The 17,793-nt window shown below is 31.1% G+C and overlaps 1 protein-coding gene and 1 long non-coding RNA gene across 4 annotated transcripts in view; both read left to right on the top strand.

Moving 5' to 3' along the window:
* The window catches only part of LOC134684236 (low-density lipoprotein receptor-related protein 6-like), an 828,684-nt gene that overhangs the window by 390,219 nt on the left and 420,672 nt on the right, over positions 1-17,793 (top strand). For 2 of the 3 annotated variants that reach the window (XM_063543501.1, XM_063543499.1), the window contains 3 exons: positions 6,127-6,342; positions 7,220-7,332; positions 8,228-8,884. In XM_063543501.1, the coding sequence (XP_063399571.1) occupies positions 6,127-6,342; positions 7,220-7,332; positions 8,228-8,496 (598 nt within the window). In that variant the 3' untranslated portion in view covers positions 8,497-8,884. Of the gene's footprint in view, positions 1-6,126; positions 6,343-7,219; positions 7,333-8,227; positions 8,885-17,793 lie in introns of those variants that run through there. The other variant, XM_063543500.1, reaches the window with a different exon arrangement.
* LOC134684231 (uncharacterized) lies at positions 9,944-17,149 on the top strand. Its single transcript, XR_010101213.1, has 5 exons — positions 9,944-10,232; positions 11,032-11,119; positions 11,778-11,854; positions 16,326-16,395; positions 17,039-17,149. It is a non-coding gene; the product is annotated as an uncharacterized LOC134684231 (long non-coding RNA).

Genomic DNA, 17,793 nt, shown 5'->3' with positions numbered 1-17,793 from the left:
CAAGTTATTATGGAACAGGTGCTTATATACTAGGGTCAAGGTCACTGGCCAGTTATAGTTTGTTTCTTTAAACAGAGATATTATATGTACGCTTCACCCCTCAAAGAGAAGTTAAGCTAATTCATTACTTGAGACCGAAGGCGAAATATGAATAAGAATAACATGTACACGACATATATATCTTTCAGAACTAGAATTTTAATAAACAACAGACACGAATTCCTTTTTCTCATTTTAATACCCGAATTTAACATGAACGGTCATATAAGTTCCATAATCGATGACAACTCGTCACTGAAAAGTAGAAATGCATAGTCAAAACCAAAAGGTCTTACCTGGAAAGTCCTATAATACTGCGACCAGAGGTCATTTTAAAAAAAAACTGTAATGTTCCACAAGAACACACACCTAAATTATATGTCGATTGCAAGAGGAAAACGTGTACAATAAGAAAAGTTTGGTCGTAAAATCCCTGATTGAAATATGGGTCAAAGGTCAGGCCTATACATAACAATGTTTTAACCACATGGACAAAAAGGAGAAATGTTCTGAAATTTATTCATTAGAATGCTACAGTAACAGTTAAATCACTACCATATGCTGTAAAGTATGTTAAAACTTCAAACAAATTTGACTTTTGATATACAGAGCTGCTATTACAAAAAGGCGTTGATCTGGATCCTTTTGATTTATTCCCATTGATGACATAGCAGAAGTAGAAGTTGCCTTGACCTTTTTACATCTAGTAACTTGCATATAACTTATAATGTTTCACTTCAATATACAATGGTATACTACAGAATTATTTTATGAACTATAAAACAACAGTTTATCAAATTATTTCAATATTATTTTCTTACTTTGGAAAACAAACAAGATTCGAGCACTGAATCAGTGTTTATAAGTTTGCGTTGTGTATTTTGAGAAAATTAGAATCTATTTACAGATACATAACTATTGTGTGTTTGCAAAGTCCGGAAAAATCAGTTATTATATAACAAATATCATAGTCAACCGAGTCGGATGTGAGGTTTAAAAAAACATAAGTGTGACTTGCATTGATGTAGCGGTTGTAGGCGAGTGACTTATTTCAAAAAGACGCTTAGTTAACGACTTTAATGCACCCACCTAACAAACGGCTGTATTATATATCATTCCAAAGCTGATAATCTGTACTTTCTGTTTTGCCCGGTCGTAAAAATATCGTACGGTGCATTTTCTGTTAAATACAGGTCAAAGGTCATGAAAAAAAATTCCATTTTTTACGATTTTTAAAATAAAACGCTATTTTCTTATTCTTGTACCTTAAAATTTTTCTAAAGATCATATGAACTTTATGGAACATGATACATTATTTCCAAATCAAACAAAAAATAAGAAATTTGATGCGCAAAATTTCCCGAAAATTGAAATTTATCAAAAATTCCAAAAAAAAATGATTTTTTTTTTCAAAAAGTAAAATATAGCTTTTGAAATCGATATTTGTAGGCTAAAAATAGATAAATGTATATATTTTAGGTCAAGGAATATTTCTTTTGTAATTTTAAGATGTTATTATTTATTTTTGTTCATGGAACAGCCTTCTATTGAAGTGTTTGCAGTTGCCCAAAAATCTACCATCTTCAAATAGCGATCATTTTGCTAATTTATGTTAAAATAGCACATCGCTAATTGTGAATATCAGGGAGGAGAATGAGATTTCATAATAAAAGAAGGGATATTTAAAGTTAAAACATAATATATGCGAGGTAATTGAGGTTAAACTGTTTTTTACTGAGTCAAACTTTTTTACTTTTTGTAATTATATTTAAATGCAAACATGACTTTGCTACTAAATCGTAGGCAACATTGAAATAAGTAACCTTGGTTAGAAACACTTGGTTGTCTAGAGCGTGATGTAAACGAACTAAATAAAATGCGGCTGTTTCTTATTTAGTTTAAAATCGTGTTATATTAAATCATATTAAATGTGTTTAGAAGTTTATTCGCTTTAATTATTTGAATAAAAGATGCTTTGAGAAATTTCTACATAAGCTTTTAAAATACATAAGCATATCATTGTGGATGTAAAACACTATAAGCAGTGTATAATAACAAAATGACAAAGGTAAATACCCTTCTTTACCTTATAAGATCATTCGCTGTTTTAGGAGTGCTCGTTTTCATGGTATGCTGTGTTTTGTGGACTGTTGTTCGTCTCTTGGACTTAAACTTTATTTTGTTCATGGTTTTAATTAACTTTATTTGATTCATGGTTTTAGATGTTGATTGTCCCTTTGGTATGATTTTCACTTTAAAGACATTAAGTTGCAGTAATGAAAATCGGCCAAAAATCACCTCAAAGTAAAGTGAAGAAAATAAACGCAATAAGACGAATATCCGCGAAAATACTAAGTAACTTAATTTGCTCACGGTGATATATATATATAGAACCAAATCGTTATCATGATACATTAAGCTACACTGATCTATCATTTTAAAACATTTTACTACTTGAATAAGGACGAAATATACTATAGGGACATCAAACTCATAATTAAAAACGATCTGACAAAGCCGGGTAACAAACGAACAAGACAAGCAACAGTATACAAAACACAACATATAAAGCTAGAGATTGAGTAACACAATCTCCCCAAAAAAATTTGAGTGAACTCAGGGCTCCCAAAGGGTAGGCAGATTATGTTCCAGATGTGACAACCGTCTTAGTTTAAACATATCTATTTATAGTGGATTGGGAACAAGTTTTGCAACTTAAATTAATCTCTTTCCACTTTGCGTGAGCAAGTGCTACCTTGTAGCAGCATTAGTCTGCTCTTTTTCGAAATCTACAAACGTGTCTTTAACATGCAAGAGATATGGCTCTCTCTTTACACGGGTCAGCCATCTATCGTCCCCTCCGAAGGACTTTCGTTGTTTACTTAAGACCATACTCGCAAATGGTGTCTAGTAGAGCCGAAAATTCAGTCCCTGAAATTTTCATCACGGAACGGGAATCGAACCAGGAACCTTTGTGTTAGTAGTTCGATGCACTACCCACTACACCACTGCTCTCTTTTACCCGCCTTGTGGCTCATGTATTTCCTAACTCGGTGCCAAGCCTTATTCGGTTGGTGTCACTCACGGCAGAGATGACGGCGGTTTTGAGCTTATAACTCAAAAACCAAAGCATTTAGAGCAAAACCAATATGGTGTAAAGTTGTTAATCAGGTCAAGATCTATCTGCCCTAAAATTTTGAGATGAATCGGACAACCCGTTGATAGGTTGTTGCCCCTATATTGGTAATTTTAAGGAAATTTTGCTGTTTTTGGTTATTATCTTGAATATTATTATAGATAGAGATAAACTGTAAATGTAATCAATAATGTTCAGTAAAGTAAGATATACAAATAAGTCAACATGACGGAAATAGTCAATTGACCCCTAAGGAGTAATTGTCCTTTATAGGCAATTTTTAACAATTTTTATAAAATTTGTAAATTTTAACGAACATTTTCCACTGAAACTACTGGGCCAAGTTCATTATAGATAGAGATAATTGTAAGCAGCAAGCATGTTCAGTAAAGTAAGATGTACAAACACATCACCTTCACTAAAACACAATTTTGTCATGAATCCATCTGCTTCCTTTGTTTAATATTCACATAGACCAAGGTGAGCGACACAGGCTCGTTGATTGACAAACCTGAAAATCTGCTCGTATCATGGAATAAAACGTTACTTACTATCAATAATATCCGTGTTAATGACTATATTGTCTGCAGCTCTTTGTATTTAAAACCCCTCTTGGAGTTTTGGAACAATGCCAAACAATTACGAGTTTTTATCCTTAGGGACAATGTACGCTTCAGAAGCGCCTTTGGGTGATTATCGATCAATAAACTAACAAATAAACTTAAAAAAAAACGATGCAGGCATTTATTTTTAGAAGCATTGGACGAGAACAGAGCTATCAAGAGCTCTAGCGGCAGATTAAATTATGTGTTCCTCATCAGAGACATTCTTGAGTAAAATAATCGGTATATGTGGAGTCTGTTCTACATGACAAAGGCCTTGTTCTTGAAGAACATATCATCATTAACAATCGTTATCAATGAGTTGAAAGCAAGTTCCTATTCTTATTCTTCAGTAAGTGATTGCGCAGGTGTTGACTTCAAAAAGTACTTGGTAATGCATGCTGAAAGGAAGACTGCATTTGAAAATGAATATGTACTTACGTATAAATGAACACTCAAATAAGCACACCTCAAAAGACTGTCAATACGTTCCGGGTACTCAATTTTGTGTTGTTTTTGTCTTTTTTAAAAGTTTTTTTTTGATACAAAAAACGTGTTTTCATATTCAAATTACAACTGACCGGGATATCGTATGAAAGTATCGGTTTGTGAGGATACATGTGGATCAGAATTATCACATAATTGGCTTTCTGTTGTTGATCAGTTTTGCCTTCTGGTGTTAGTCCTTTAACATCACTGATGATTTACAACTCTTTCATTTTTAGAAAGCAGACTAACAAGTTAGTTTTAGCATCACACACCAAATTTCTGCGACATTTCCATAGTACCTTTCTTCCATACATCTTGCATGCATATTAATTGTTCTAAAGTTGAACATTCAATGAAAAATGAAAGAGTTGTAAATCATCAGTGATGTTAAAGGACTAACACCAGAAGGCAAAACTGAACAACAACAGAAAGCCAATTATGTGATAATTCTGATCCACATGTATCATACAAGTCCCAAAAAGAGCTTTTGTGTAAAAATACATTGTATGTCAATGATTGACATACAATGTATTTTTACACAAAAGCTCTTTTTGGGACTTGTATGAGTAAACTTTACAAAACTTCCATAACTAGTCATTACCGGAAAAACATCTTATCCGAAAGATTTTGTTAACTTTTATAAGAATTCAAAATTTAATCAACAAAAATGTAACTTATTTACAAAAAATACATGAATGAATTACAATATATATTCAAATCACTATTAAAAAAACTCAAAATGCATTAACTTATCCAAGGAAATGTATATCTACCGTTTTTTTTATATATATAATCACATCGAAACTATCAAATTCATTGTGAAGGAAAGAATACATGGTGTAGCTAAATTCATGAAATTACGGGTATGACATTTTCGTAATATAAAAAAAAGGTGTAATTGATGTTTTTATTTTTGAGTATTTTAAATACTGTTTATGAATCATCTGTTTTCTTGTTTTCAACGAAAAATGCGTTTAATTTCCATCTAAAAGACTGCCAACTTTGAGTTTGAAAATTTGACTCGGGAATGGTTTGATGTCTCAGTCATTCAGATGATCCATGATGATATGTGCATCGAAAATATTCACGAAAAAGGCTGGAAACTTAATAAAAAAAAATTGTTTTAGGATTTTTAGCTGATTACCTAAAACCGTAAATTGAGTGGTACCCTATTAAACGTCTAAAATTCAAAAATAAAAACTGTTTACGACAAGACAGAAATTAAAATATAGATATTATTATTATATATAAAACATTTTGCAGCCGTGTGTTTTTCCGGAACATTAAACTTGTTAACTAGGCGTCTTTTTCGAGGTCAGTTGCTGTACTACTAATGATAGACATACATACAATAGATATAATACTAGATCTACTACTGGTACAACGACTACTAAAAAATATAATAATACTAATAGTAAAAAGAATATATCAATGTTGCAGTCTATTTTGTATGTTGTCCTTTAAGATAAAAAACAACATTTTCTTAAAACATCACCAACTATTAAATTTTCCTCGAATTATGACCATGTGACTTTATACCATAAAACAATAGTATTAAATTAGTTTGAAATTAAAGATAACATAAGTATATTTAGAAAAAGGAAAACGATGGGTATATTAAACTATCAACGCTGTAAGCTATCAGTTCTACTTGTTCTGGAAACTTTCTCGTCTATAATGTGCAGCCAACATTGATACGTTGACAAAACATATATTTGTCATTGCATTTCATTCACACTAGTCTTCTATCTTTATGTAACAAATTCAGCAGTGTGTTTGTACAATATGAACCAGATAGTGGACAGGTTTTTTTATTCAATGAATGAATATAATGTTAATCACATTTTATGATTGATATAGATTTGCATATCCCTCAAAGAATAGAACATTACAAACAGTTATCCAGTCATCACCACATTATCCATCAGGAATAGCTGTTGATCCAACCAATGACCATATCTACTGGATTGATTTTTACGTAGGCAGACTCTCAAGATGTAATCTAGACGGAAGCAATGTGACTGTATTATCAAGTCTAAGTCTTCCTTTTGTGATACGACTTGATCTTACAAACAGGTATTAAGTTTAATATTTTTAGAATTGAGCAATGATGAATAAATGTTGTTAACAAAAGTACACGAATACCATTGTTTTATCAATTAGGTTTTACTCCAGAATGCAATATCATACTGTTATCTTAATCATATATACGAATGGTCAAATCGTTATCTTTCGTCTTTTGACATAGAACCATTTGGAAAAAAAATATGCATACACTGTTTCTTAGAGTGAAGACAAATGCACACGTAAATCAATACAATGAAAACAAAATCATAACTGCAAATACGAATATCAATTAATGGAGGACCGATACATATTTGTAAATGAGTACGGCTGAATTATATTAAAGAATGTGGTGGTGTTTATAAACTTGAACGAAAGCAATAGTTATGTGTATATCGTGCCTATGCTATCGTTTAGCGACGAAATCAAACTATTTCCTCAACGAATTAAACATATTTATTGATTTTTGTTACTAATAACATATAGATATTTCAGTCTTCTAGAATAGGTTCAATATATAATTGAGACAGCTGAACAGTTTTATGAAAATCCAAGTTGATTGTAACATAAAGTAAATAAAGGTGACTATCTGAATTAAGTTCAAACTGAAAATTCCATTTTTGTTCACCTATTATCAATCCTATGCCACAAACAACAAAATAACAAGACATTCTGTAAGATCAAAATACCTTGAATATATTTCATATCTTTTGAACAGTTTTGTGGTGTTTCGTAAACTATACCATAGCTTTTTACTAAAAGCCTCGGTTTTAACATTGTTTAACCTCACGGGACATGGTATAATTCAGGTAAAAACCGCAAAACTACCCATGAACAATATCAGGTTTTACCTATTGTTTAAATGTCAAAACTTTGAAATGACTTTCAGATGGATGTTTATAGTTGAGTATGAAATAGGAATAATAAAGTCTAGATTTGATTTACTTGAGAATGAGACGATCGTTAACTGTGTATCATCACAGGTTTATTGCATGGATATAGGTACGTTATTATGAGCAAGTTTTGTTATAGTGTTGCTAAAATGTGACAGCCCAACTGTCCATCTATCTGTATAATATGTTAATTTAAAAGAAAAACAGTACCAACAATGGACGGACAAGCCTGCCATAACGGAAGCAGTTATGCTGATAAAAAGATAGAATAATCTCATACAAATGTCGGTAAAAAAATCAGATCCGACATAAAAGCTCTGCTGTTTTTAATGAACTTGAAGGTATTACACAGTCTCTTTTAAGATTTGTTCTTGGTTCTAAAATCATGAAAATACAGAGAAACAAAAAAATAAGATGGCGATGTTTATTTTTCGTATAGAGCATAATAAGGCTGATCAAATGTTTTTTTTTTACATTTAAAACAACACTAAAAAAAAAATATAAACATTTCTTTGGTCACTACTTCAGTGTTCATCTGAGTACATCAGTCGTAAAGTTAACACCAGATTGAAAACAAACAAAACTGCGATATAGTTACATATATATGTAATATATACTGTAGCTGTGCTCTATGAGCAGTAAAATTGCATCGACAGTCAACTACCGTATATCACCTTGTTTGTGACTCGTAGAGTTTTATTCGTGACATCAATAAAACATACATGTTCGCAGAAATTTTACTTCGTCAAATCCAAATTGAATAATGACGGTTTAAATCCTAAATAATTCATTTAGAACAGTTATAAAAATTGCAGTATCTAAAGAGTAACCATGCATTGTCTCAAACTATCAATGTTTTTTTGTTGTTGATCGGCTCGATACAGGAGAAAATGCTCAGCCGTAGCTTTTTTTAAGCCTTGTAAAAAAAAAACACTGGTATTTCGGGACAATGTATGGTTATTCTGAGTATAAATTAAAAAACTTATTTCAAAACAAAATTGTAGACACTGACGAACAAAGATTGTATTGGATTATAAATGGCAATGGTGACATGAAATCAGCTACATTCAATGGCTCTGATGCAAAAACAATTCTTTCGACAAATTTTGCTGGCTACAAATGGGCTATTGGTGTCCTTGGAAGCAATATTTTTTATGCTGATAATAGACAATTATTAATGGTGGCTAAAACACCGGGATCCACGCCGACTGTTCTGTATACCGATACCCGTACGATTGAAAGTATATTTGTGTTTAATCAGTCAGGTATGTAAACAATTATTTCTTAAATGTTTTACAAAGAGCTATTACATAAAGATACTTATTTTATGATATTATATTTATTATATAGTATCTAATTATGATACAGCAATATCAATAATTGCATACATTTGTAATTATCTTACGTTTTCACTTTCTTTTAAATTCCATTATATGCAATGTATGTGGATGTATAAAGGAAGAGATCGACGTCCTTTACATCTACATTTTTTGATCTTCACAATTCATAATTGGCAATTTCCGAATAATAATTGTTACGTGTCATTACTTGAAAGTAAGCATGCATGTAAATACGTTTATAAAGTTAGTAAGTACTTTCAAGAGAATCATCTGTTGACTTAGAAGTGTTACCAAATACAAACAGGCAATTAAACATCAATAAAAAAAATAGTGTTTACATAATGAATGTTATTATTATATATAACGGCTTTGTGCTTTACCTACATGTAATTTAGATTATTTTTTTATCGATGCACATGCTTTTTTATATTCTAAGTATTTACTTTTTTTTAAATATATATTAACACAAGAACATTATTTAAATAATGTATGTAATTTCAATAAACATGTGCAGTAATGTATGAATGCTTTTTGTGGTTTAAAAATGTTTTGATTATATGCAATAAAGGTAACAAAAACAAGCTCAACATAATATTTTACAAAGAAAATCGTTTAAAACAGGAATCCGTTTCGACTCAGTTGTTAAGGGCCATAACTAAAACACTAGTTCTATACAATTGAACTGAACCATACAGTTATGTGAAAACATTACGTATTCGATCATACTTTAAAACTTATTATTTATGTTTTTCTTACATGTGATTATATCTGTTATTTTGATTTGCTAGTTTCTTCTTAATTTTTCATCTATTTAGCTTTTTATTTAGTATATACATGTCTTGTTGTGTATACTAACCAAATGGACATGTGTAGTTTTTTCCTAACGCAGCTTCTATGCATTCCATGCCTTTTGCTTATTCAATGCTTTTACTTTATAAGTTACAATGCAACCTTTATTCTATATGTTTGTATTGTCTTTACTGATAAAATGTATTCATATTGATATTTGTTGTTGTTGAATAAAATACTTATTTCTTAAATAAAATACTTATTTCTTCAATCTCTGTCATTTTATAACTTTTTTTATAAATTTCGTTGACTAAAGTCATTTATCTGTTATTATTGTTTGCGTTACAAATTTAAATAATAATAATTTAAATTAACAAGTTACCTTTTCTACGACTAAAATTGGATAAAAATGAAATTAAAAGACACATTCTAGAGGTACTTAGTTCTACCCAAAATTTTAATATGGTATCATTCTAAAAAAAACATATTGCTTTGTCCTGTTAATATCTAAATACGAGCATGTTATTTCATATTTAACTGAGAGAAATCGTTAATAATGTTTTATCATGTTAATTGAATGGTAATGTTATGATTATGTTAAAAAAATCAATTTAAATTACAAAATATCGGTGTTCGAAATTTTTTATTTAGTTTTTTCTACTTTACGAAATGGATTTTTTCTAAACCGTGAAACACACAAAGAAATAAACAAAACTCTAGTAGTACATCAATACATTAATTATTCATTTTTTATTTTAATACATCTCAACTGAGTTTGATGAAGCACCGTCAGTACCTGATTGACGTCAGGGTTTGGTGTAAGGATCATATATTAAGCAACATAACCTGGCCATATATCATGGAAGTAAACTCAACACAGGTAAATGTATAATGATAAGTTCTTCAGTAGTGCTGTTTTTTTTGTGAGTTTTACCATTATGCTAACATTGTTTTCTGTAATTGTACAACGGTCAACACAATTCAACTTAAAGTTAAAATTAAAAGTAACTTTCATACTTAAAAAGTCACGTCATCTGGAAATATTAAACTGACATATCTTGCCTTTGATTTGTAGTCAATCTAATGTTGTACCTATGATATTGATTCGACCATTTGCAGCCTGTTAACACTAAACTCGGATGTTGTTTGGTAACGCAGATGCGGAATTGTATAACTGAACGATTTACGGTGTTTTATACAAAAACCTGATGACTTCTGTATGTAGCATTTCATTTGGAATCTAAAACTACCAATTGTTGTTTTAATTATATTTTTTCATCTTTGTGCTTGCTTTTTACACCAATTCGGGTATTCACAAACTAGAAAAATAATAAAACAATCTCATTTTAGGCCTTTTTACTCCTCACCTTTCCAAATTGTCTACATGTATTTTGGGGGCTTTCAAAAGATAGATCATTCATACACTGTGAATCATTATAATTCGTTATATATCAATGTTCGTGTGTGTCGTGCGTATGGGGCTAACCATTTATTCAAAGTTGAATGTGTTTTCTAAAGGCTGTTATGCAGAGATTGGCAAAATCACGAAATCAAATTTCAAGGAACATTGATGATTTCCTAAATCCACAAAAATCCATTCCCACGACAAAAACAATCTGTATTTATCTTGTCCGTTGCTGTTTGAATTCCTTTTTTTGTAACAGTCAATTTAATTTTAGGATGGTGATATGTTCAGTATTGTCAGCTAATTACCATATACAAATGATGCAGTATGAGTACAAATGACATTAGGTTAACAAGTTACAGGTAACATACGTATAGGCAGTTGACAATAAACAGACCCCGTACTGCATTATTAGATAATACAGCCCAAACATTACAAATGTAAAACGAAAACAAACCCAAACTAACGGCATGATTTAATCATTTAATATACAAAACAATAAACACAACCGAATAAGATGTACAGTATCAAACTACAGCTAATTATCGATTCCTGACTTGGGACCTCCAAATGCAGAATGTGACGGAGTAGGACATGTACCGTTCCTGAATGTGAAACAGTTGTGTTTTAGTGGAAATCTGAAAAATGTTGAAACAACAGAAACTCGTCAAATCGCTAACATGTTTGTTTAATTTGTACTTCCATTTTGTTATAACTAAAAGAGGGACGAAAGACACCAAAGGGACAGTCAAACTCGTAAATCTAAAACAAACTGACAACGCCATGGCTAAAAATGAAAAAGACAAACAGAAAAACAATAGTACACATGACACAACATAGAAAACTAAAGAATAAACAACACGAACCCCACCAAAAACTAAATTGCTATTTCAGTGTTTTTTGCTGATAGAAAACAATCTTGTCGAAATTTTTCTGTTTAAATTGGTTATTGTTAACATAGACAAACACAAACATATATAACATTAGAACGTAAATATACTATTGTTTGATTTAATTCAGCTTACTAGATTTGTTGAACTCTGCATGGAACGATACGTATGCGAGAGATATGTACACTTTTTGAATAAGTGATATAGGTAAGGCTTTGTATATTCATTCGATGTATGTTCGATGTAGGTTCACGGATATTTTCATTCCTTTAACGGTGTGTAGCCAGTTAATTGTTTTATAGGCAAAATCGTTCAGTCTAAATATATGCTATTGTTAAAAAATGTTTTAGTTCGTATCTTTTTGATTTCATAAAATTATTACTAATTTCACAGAAGGCAGTCAATTATTAGATAACTGAAGCGATCAGGCAAATGCATTGATGTGTAAGATGTATAGATAAGATCTACAATCAATATGAAATAAGGTGACACGCTGAATTCAACACAAACTAATGTGTATGTTCCTTAAAGACAAAACAGCCTATTGTGTATGCGCATCAGCTAACGCAACTTGGTAGTGACATAAAAGCTCTATGACGTTGTTTCTAGCAATAAAAAAACGTCAAATTATAACGTCCTATTTCGCGTTTTTTCACGGATTCCAACATGGTGTACGGTACGGTACGTCTCCCAAGATAAGAGGAACTATTATGCGTCGCGCTACTTTATTTAATATCCTGTGGTTTAACAAAAATGGACACATAAGATTCTACACTTTATTTAACCTTCGTTCTGATAAAAAAAATAAAATATAAATTTTGATCTCGACTTTTTGCATTTGCACCGTTCTGCATTTCAATTTTTTTTTTTATTCTTTCACATGCGTAGATTTTGTCTTATATTTGCGTCGATCTGCATTTCATTTTTTTTTATTCTTCACTTGCGTAAATTTTGTCTTTCGTTTGCGCCGATTGTGTATAGGTTAGGTGAAAGCTAGGTTTATGTCCGATTTATGGGCATTATGTTTTCTGGTCTGTCCGTTCGTTCGATCGTCTGCCCCGCTTCAGGTTGTAGTTTTTGGTTACAGTTTTTGGTCAAGCTAGTTTTTTGACGAAGTTGAAGTCCTATCAACTTAAAACTTAGTAATTATGTTCCTTATGCAATGATCCTTCTAATTTAAGTGTCAATTTTTCAAAAATTAAATAAAAAAGGTTAGGCCGATAATCAATTATTCCTAAAAGTTTGGACATACTGGCAACATGTGCATGTAACTGTTGTCTGGATGATTCTCGTAAAATTATATCCGATCTTGCAATGAAATTTAAATTTATTTATATTGCTTATTTGACAAAATCTTATAGTAAAAATAAAATGATGGCAAAGGGTCATTTTTGTTTGTCATTTGTTTCATTTCAAATTGTCTTAAGTAGAATTGATAAACATATCGTCTAATCTCACTGAAACTTACAGCTAATTTCCTAATGTATGTAGATCAATACTTTGGTTTGCCTGCTTGCTTTGTATATTTAGTATAATTATATTTTGATAACGTCCAATTGAATTAGATAGTATATATACAGGTTTACATACGTATATATAAAGATGTCAATCTTAATTACAGAGCTTGAGTAAACATTAATACAAACAAAGCAAGGAAGCCAACCAAAGTTTTACCCTACATGCATTAGGAAATTAGCTGTAAGGCAAAAAATATTTATAAAACTGATACTCAGCGAATGTGAATTAAAATCAAATTTTCAGTGTTTAAAAATTTAACGTATGTGACCAGAAAGATTGAAAACAAATTTCGATTTTTAATTCCGGTGTTTTATAGCCATTCTTCCCCCATGCCAAAATTTCCGGGGGGAAATACTGGATCGATCCAATATTTCCCCCCGGAAAAATTGGCATGATCCAACTTTTCCTCTTCAGCGTTGTAAGGGGAAAACTAGGATCATGCCAATTAACCCCCCGTGAGTAGCATGATAAGCTAAATTTTCCGCCTTGTAATATAACGTCGGCGTCGTCACGAGTAATATTCTTTAAATGATAGTATCTTTTTTCTCAGTTTATAGTTACCAAAGCTTCATCGTGTGAATATACATTTGGTATGTATTTATATGTGTTTTTCTATGTTGTGATGTATAACATTGTTTCAGAAAAAGGGAGAAGGTTTGGCACCATTAAAACTTTGAACGGCCCTCTGCAAATGTATGCACCTGTCCTAAGTCACGAATCTTTAATATGAACAGTAGTTGTCGTTTGTTTATGTAATTTTAATATACGTGTTTCTCCTTTCTTATGTTTCTTTCTTTTTTTATATAACTTTAATAGACAGTTGTTTTTTCCCGTTTGAATGGTTTTACACTAGTAATTTTGGGGCCCTTTATAGCTTTTTGTTCGGTGTGAGCCAGGGCTCCGTATTGAAGGCCTATTGTGGTTTACTTTTATAAACTGTTATTTGGATGGAGAGTTGTCTCATTGTCACTCATATCACATTTTCGTATATTTATATGCATATATATATTTATTCACACGAAGCACATTTTGATCACATCCATTCTCTTTCGTGCACCCTTGGTATCATTGACCAAATAAATACAATTACTAGTACTTTAACCACTTCAGTAGTTTTTTCCGTGCATGTGGACATACAGACAGTCATTTACAAATGTAAAAAGACTAGAGGACACATAGAAAGACTATTGAATAGAGAGATAGATTTGTTGACTCATAGACAGGCCGTACGGTGACCTATAGTTGTTCTATAATGTTTGTGTCATTTTGGTCTTTTGTGGATAGTTGATTCATTGGTTGTAGAAAGATTTGTGTAAATGTAAATGAACAAAAAATTTGTATATTTATAAATAAATCTAATTCTAACACTGTTCGGTTTAATTTCCAGACTCTATATAAACATAGTGAAATCTATGATGGGGGAAAGATTGGCATGGGGGGAAATTACTATATGTATACGTATTGTCAACTTTCCGCAGGGGAAGAATCACAACGATCCAAAATTTCCCCGGGGGAAAGATTGGCTCATGTCAGTCTTTCCCGTGGGGGAAAAACTGGCATGGGGGAAGAATTACTATATAACACCGGCAACAACCTTTTCTTTGTTTTAATTTCCAAAATGAGCAATTTAGATTGATTATTTTTTATCCGGTTGGAGAAATCTTTCTTTGTAGTTTTCAACGGAAAATTATTTTTTGAATCAAAAACTGTTTGTATTTTATATTTACTGTCTCGTTTATTGAAAACACATGAGGTAGTAATAAAAGGATTGCATTTTAAGATAGATGTATAATGTTTTAGAATCAAAACTTTCATTCCTATATTATACCTATAATTTTAATTTCCTTATATGTTAAATATTCAAAAATAATGAATTCACAAACTCGATGCAATAATCTCTAAACATTCGTCTTAGTCGGGAAAAATAATGGTATAATGAACTCCGTCCATGCTTTTGTATGTCCGTCTTTCAACAGTACCGAATGAGTTCGTTACGGCAAACTTCTGAAATTGACGCGAAAAAGAAACAAGCACATCTATAGTCTGGTATAGTCAAATACTCTGTAAGTAAACCAGTGCCATCTTTCATTTTCAATAATTTTGCTTATGTGGGACAGAGGACAAAAACAGACTTCCGATACAAAAGCGGCGTGAAAGGTTATTTCAAACAATTTTCCATTCCGACGGATGGTGTTTCTGAACGTTTATATTGTGCGGCAACAACATCATAAAGATCTGAAAGTGATACATGCTTGATCGCTTGTATTACCGGATAATAAAGTAGGTGAACATAGTTGTTATTCTTAGAAATTTAAATGTGGGTTTCAAACGTCCAATTTGCGATTTCCTATTTTTCAAATAGAGCGCCAGCAAGGAAAGTTTGTACTATGACGTCAGGTGCAATGTTCTGAAAAAAGACAACTCTTTTCTTCAAAACGAACGAGAAAAAAACATGAAAATTACTCATAACTTTTTTGAAAGGTCGGTGACATACACTTTTTTTGCTTTATTTTGAAGAGTACATATAGCACTGTCCTTCTTTAAATTTCTATGAAGAAATCACTGGTTGATATTTTTTAATACTGGAAACGTTTTTCAGTTTTACGTTTAATTTTTGGCGGGAATGAAATAAATCATATTTTTAAAGATCAAATAAAAATGAGCCTTAAACTCTTGAACCTGTATTTGAAAGATACAAGTCTACTGTTTAACGTGAAACAAGAATTATGCTTATAGGTTTAATATAAAGCATTTTTTTGAGAGTTTAGATAACAAGCAAATATTATGTTAATATTCGGGAAAACACGAAACTTAGGTTGCTATAGTGACAAAACTAAGTCGGTGACCCCCAATTTTTTTCATCATATTTTGTTCCTCATATCATGCAACACCTTCACACAAAATTTGAAGGAAAAATCACTGATATAAATGAATAGGATGTTTGGTCCTTAAAGTAAACTTTAAAGTATCTCTAGTTTCATGCATCTGAGTGAATATTACCTGTTTGCCTTATGATAAACATACAATTAAAAATGTTCCTATGTCTGTTGTCATTTAATAAAGAGCAACCAAACATTATGTATTATAATATGCATGTTATATACATATTAGGCATGAACGAGAACTTAACATCATATATCTGTTTTCCTTTCCTTTGTAGATTAAACTAGAGTGGTGGACTACAGTTCAAATGTCAATTATAAAACGGAAATATCAATTCAAATCGAAAGGTAAACATAACGTGTTGAATGTATTATTGCAACATATAGTTTATTGACACTTGTATCATGTGTATATTAAGTAGAGAGTATATAAACACACGTTTTTATTAAGTAAAACAAATATCTTTGACGTAATCGAGTAATTTTCCAGTGTTTTATGTTATATCTGTATACTAGCTAGTTTGATGCTGCATCTTGTATCCCCTAAACACGTGTGTATCTCGGCAACGTCCCCAACACAACAAATTAATAATTTTCTAAAATGCATTGATGAACAATTGGAATTGAAACAGAAAAAAATGAAAATATTGAAAAAAATCACCCATTTAAAGTGTTTTTGCATATGTATGTAGTTACCTTATGCGAAGAGGAATATTTTTGTGGGCATATGTATGCTACCTGTTCTATTAAATATGTACACCGAAATGCGTTAAGACATTTCTCCGTACTTGTAATTCTATAAACTATCATACACAAAGTACAATTTAAACTCCACACATATTCGTTTCACTGGATACTATGACATTTTGCTACTATTTGTTGGTCAATTTTCAACATTTTGCAAAATGTTAACTTACTTGTTTTGCTTGACTGATACTAGAGAAATCATTTAGTCAATGTAAATCATATATGTTTCCTTTTTTTATTTTAGGTCCACATGAGTCGTAACAAAATTGCAAAAGATAGTGTCAAATCCAACAAGTTAATAATGTAAACGAGAGATGACAGTTTAACACGTTGATATTGACTAAACATATATACACAAATTAAAAAAGGAAAAAAAAAAGTTAATGAAAGTTGTATATATGTTGTGAACTCAAATTTTGAAATCAATAACGTACGGATAATATACCCATACCTTTTTAGTAGATTGATATTTTGATGTAATGAATATATCACCAACCATGACATTTTCAGACTTATTTGTAAGATTGCAACATAGTAAACTACTACTGCAACCAGATTTCATTGTCAGAGGCTGTGGATTCATTTATTTTCTTGGGTATCAATTTTCGTGGATTGAGAAAAACTTGCATGTTCGCATAAATTTGATTTCGTGGTTTTGTCAAACTTTGCAGACAAGCCTATAATAAATTTGTAGTTCGTTGAACATTTAATTTCGTGGTTCACCTCTACCCACAAAAATTGGTATCAAACGAATAATAATGAATCCAGAGTGGTTAGAATATCTACCTATGGACAGTTCATTCCTTGATGATTTGCCAGCCCGATCACTTAATATATGCATTTAGAATTTAAGAAGAACCGTTAAACGTCATATATGAAATGGAATACATGAGGTGTAGTTAAGGTCACAACAATTCCAAAAGAGAAAGAAAAAAGCCCTTGCAATGTTTAAAAACAATACTTTTTAACAAATTTATAAGTTTTAGAATAAAAAAATAT

The sequence above is a fragment of the Mytilus trossulus genome, chromosome 9 (assembly GCF_036588685.1).
Source record: "Mytilus trossulus isolate FHL-02 chromosome 9, PNRI_Mtr1.1.1.hap1, whole genome shotgun sequence".
Taxonomy (NCBI): domain Eukaryota; kingdom Metazoa; phylum Mollusca; class Bivalvia; order Mytilida; family Mytilidae; genus Mytilus; species Mytilus trossulus.
This window is presented reverse-complemented; position numbering and strand designations above follow the sequence as displayed.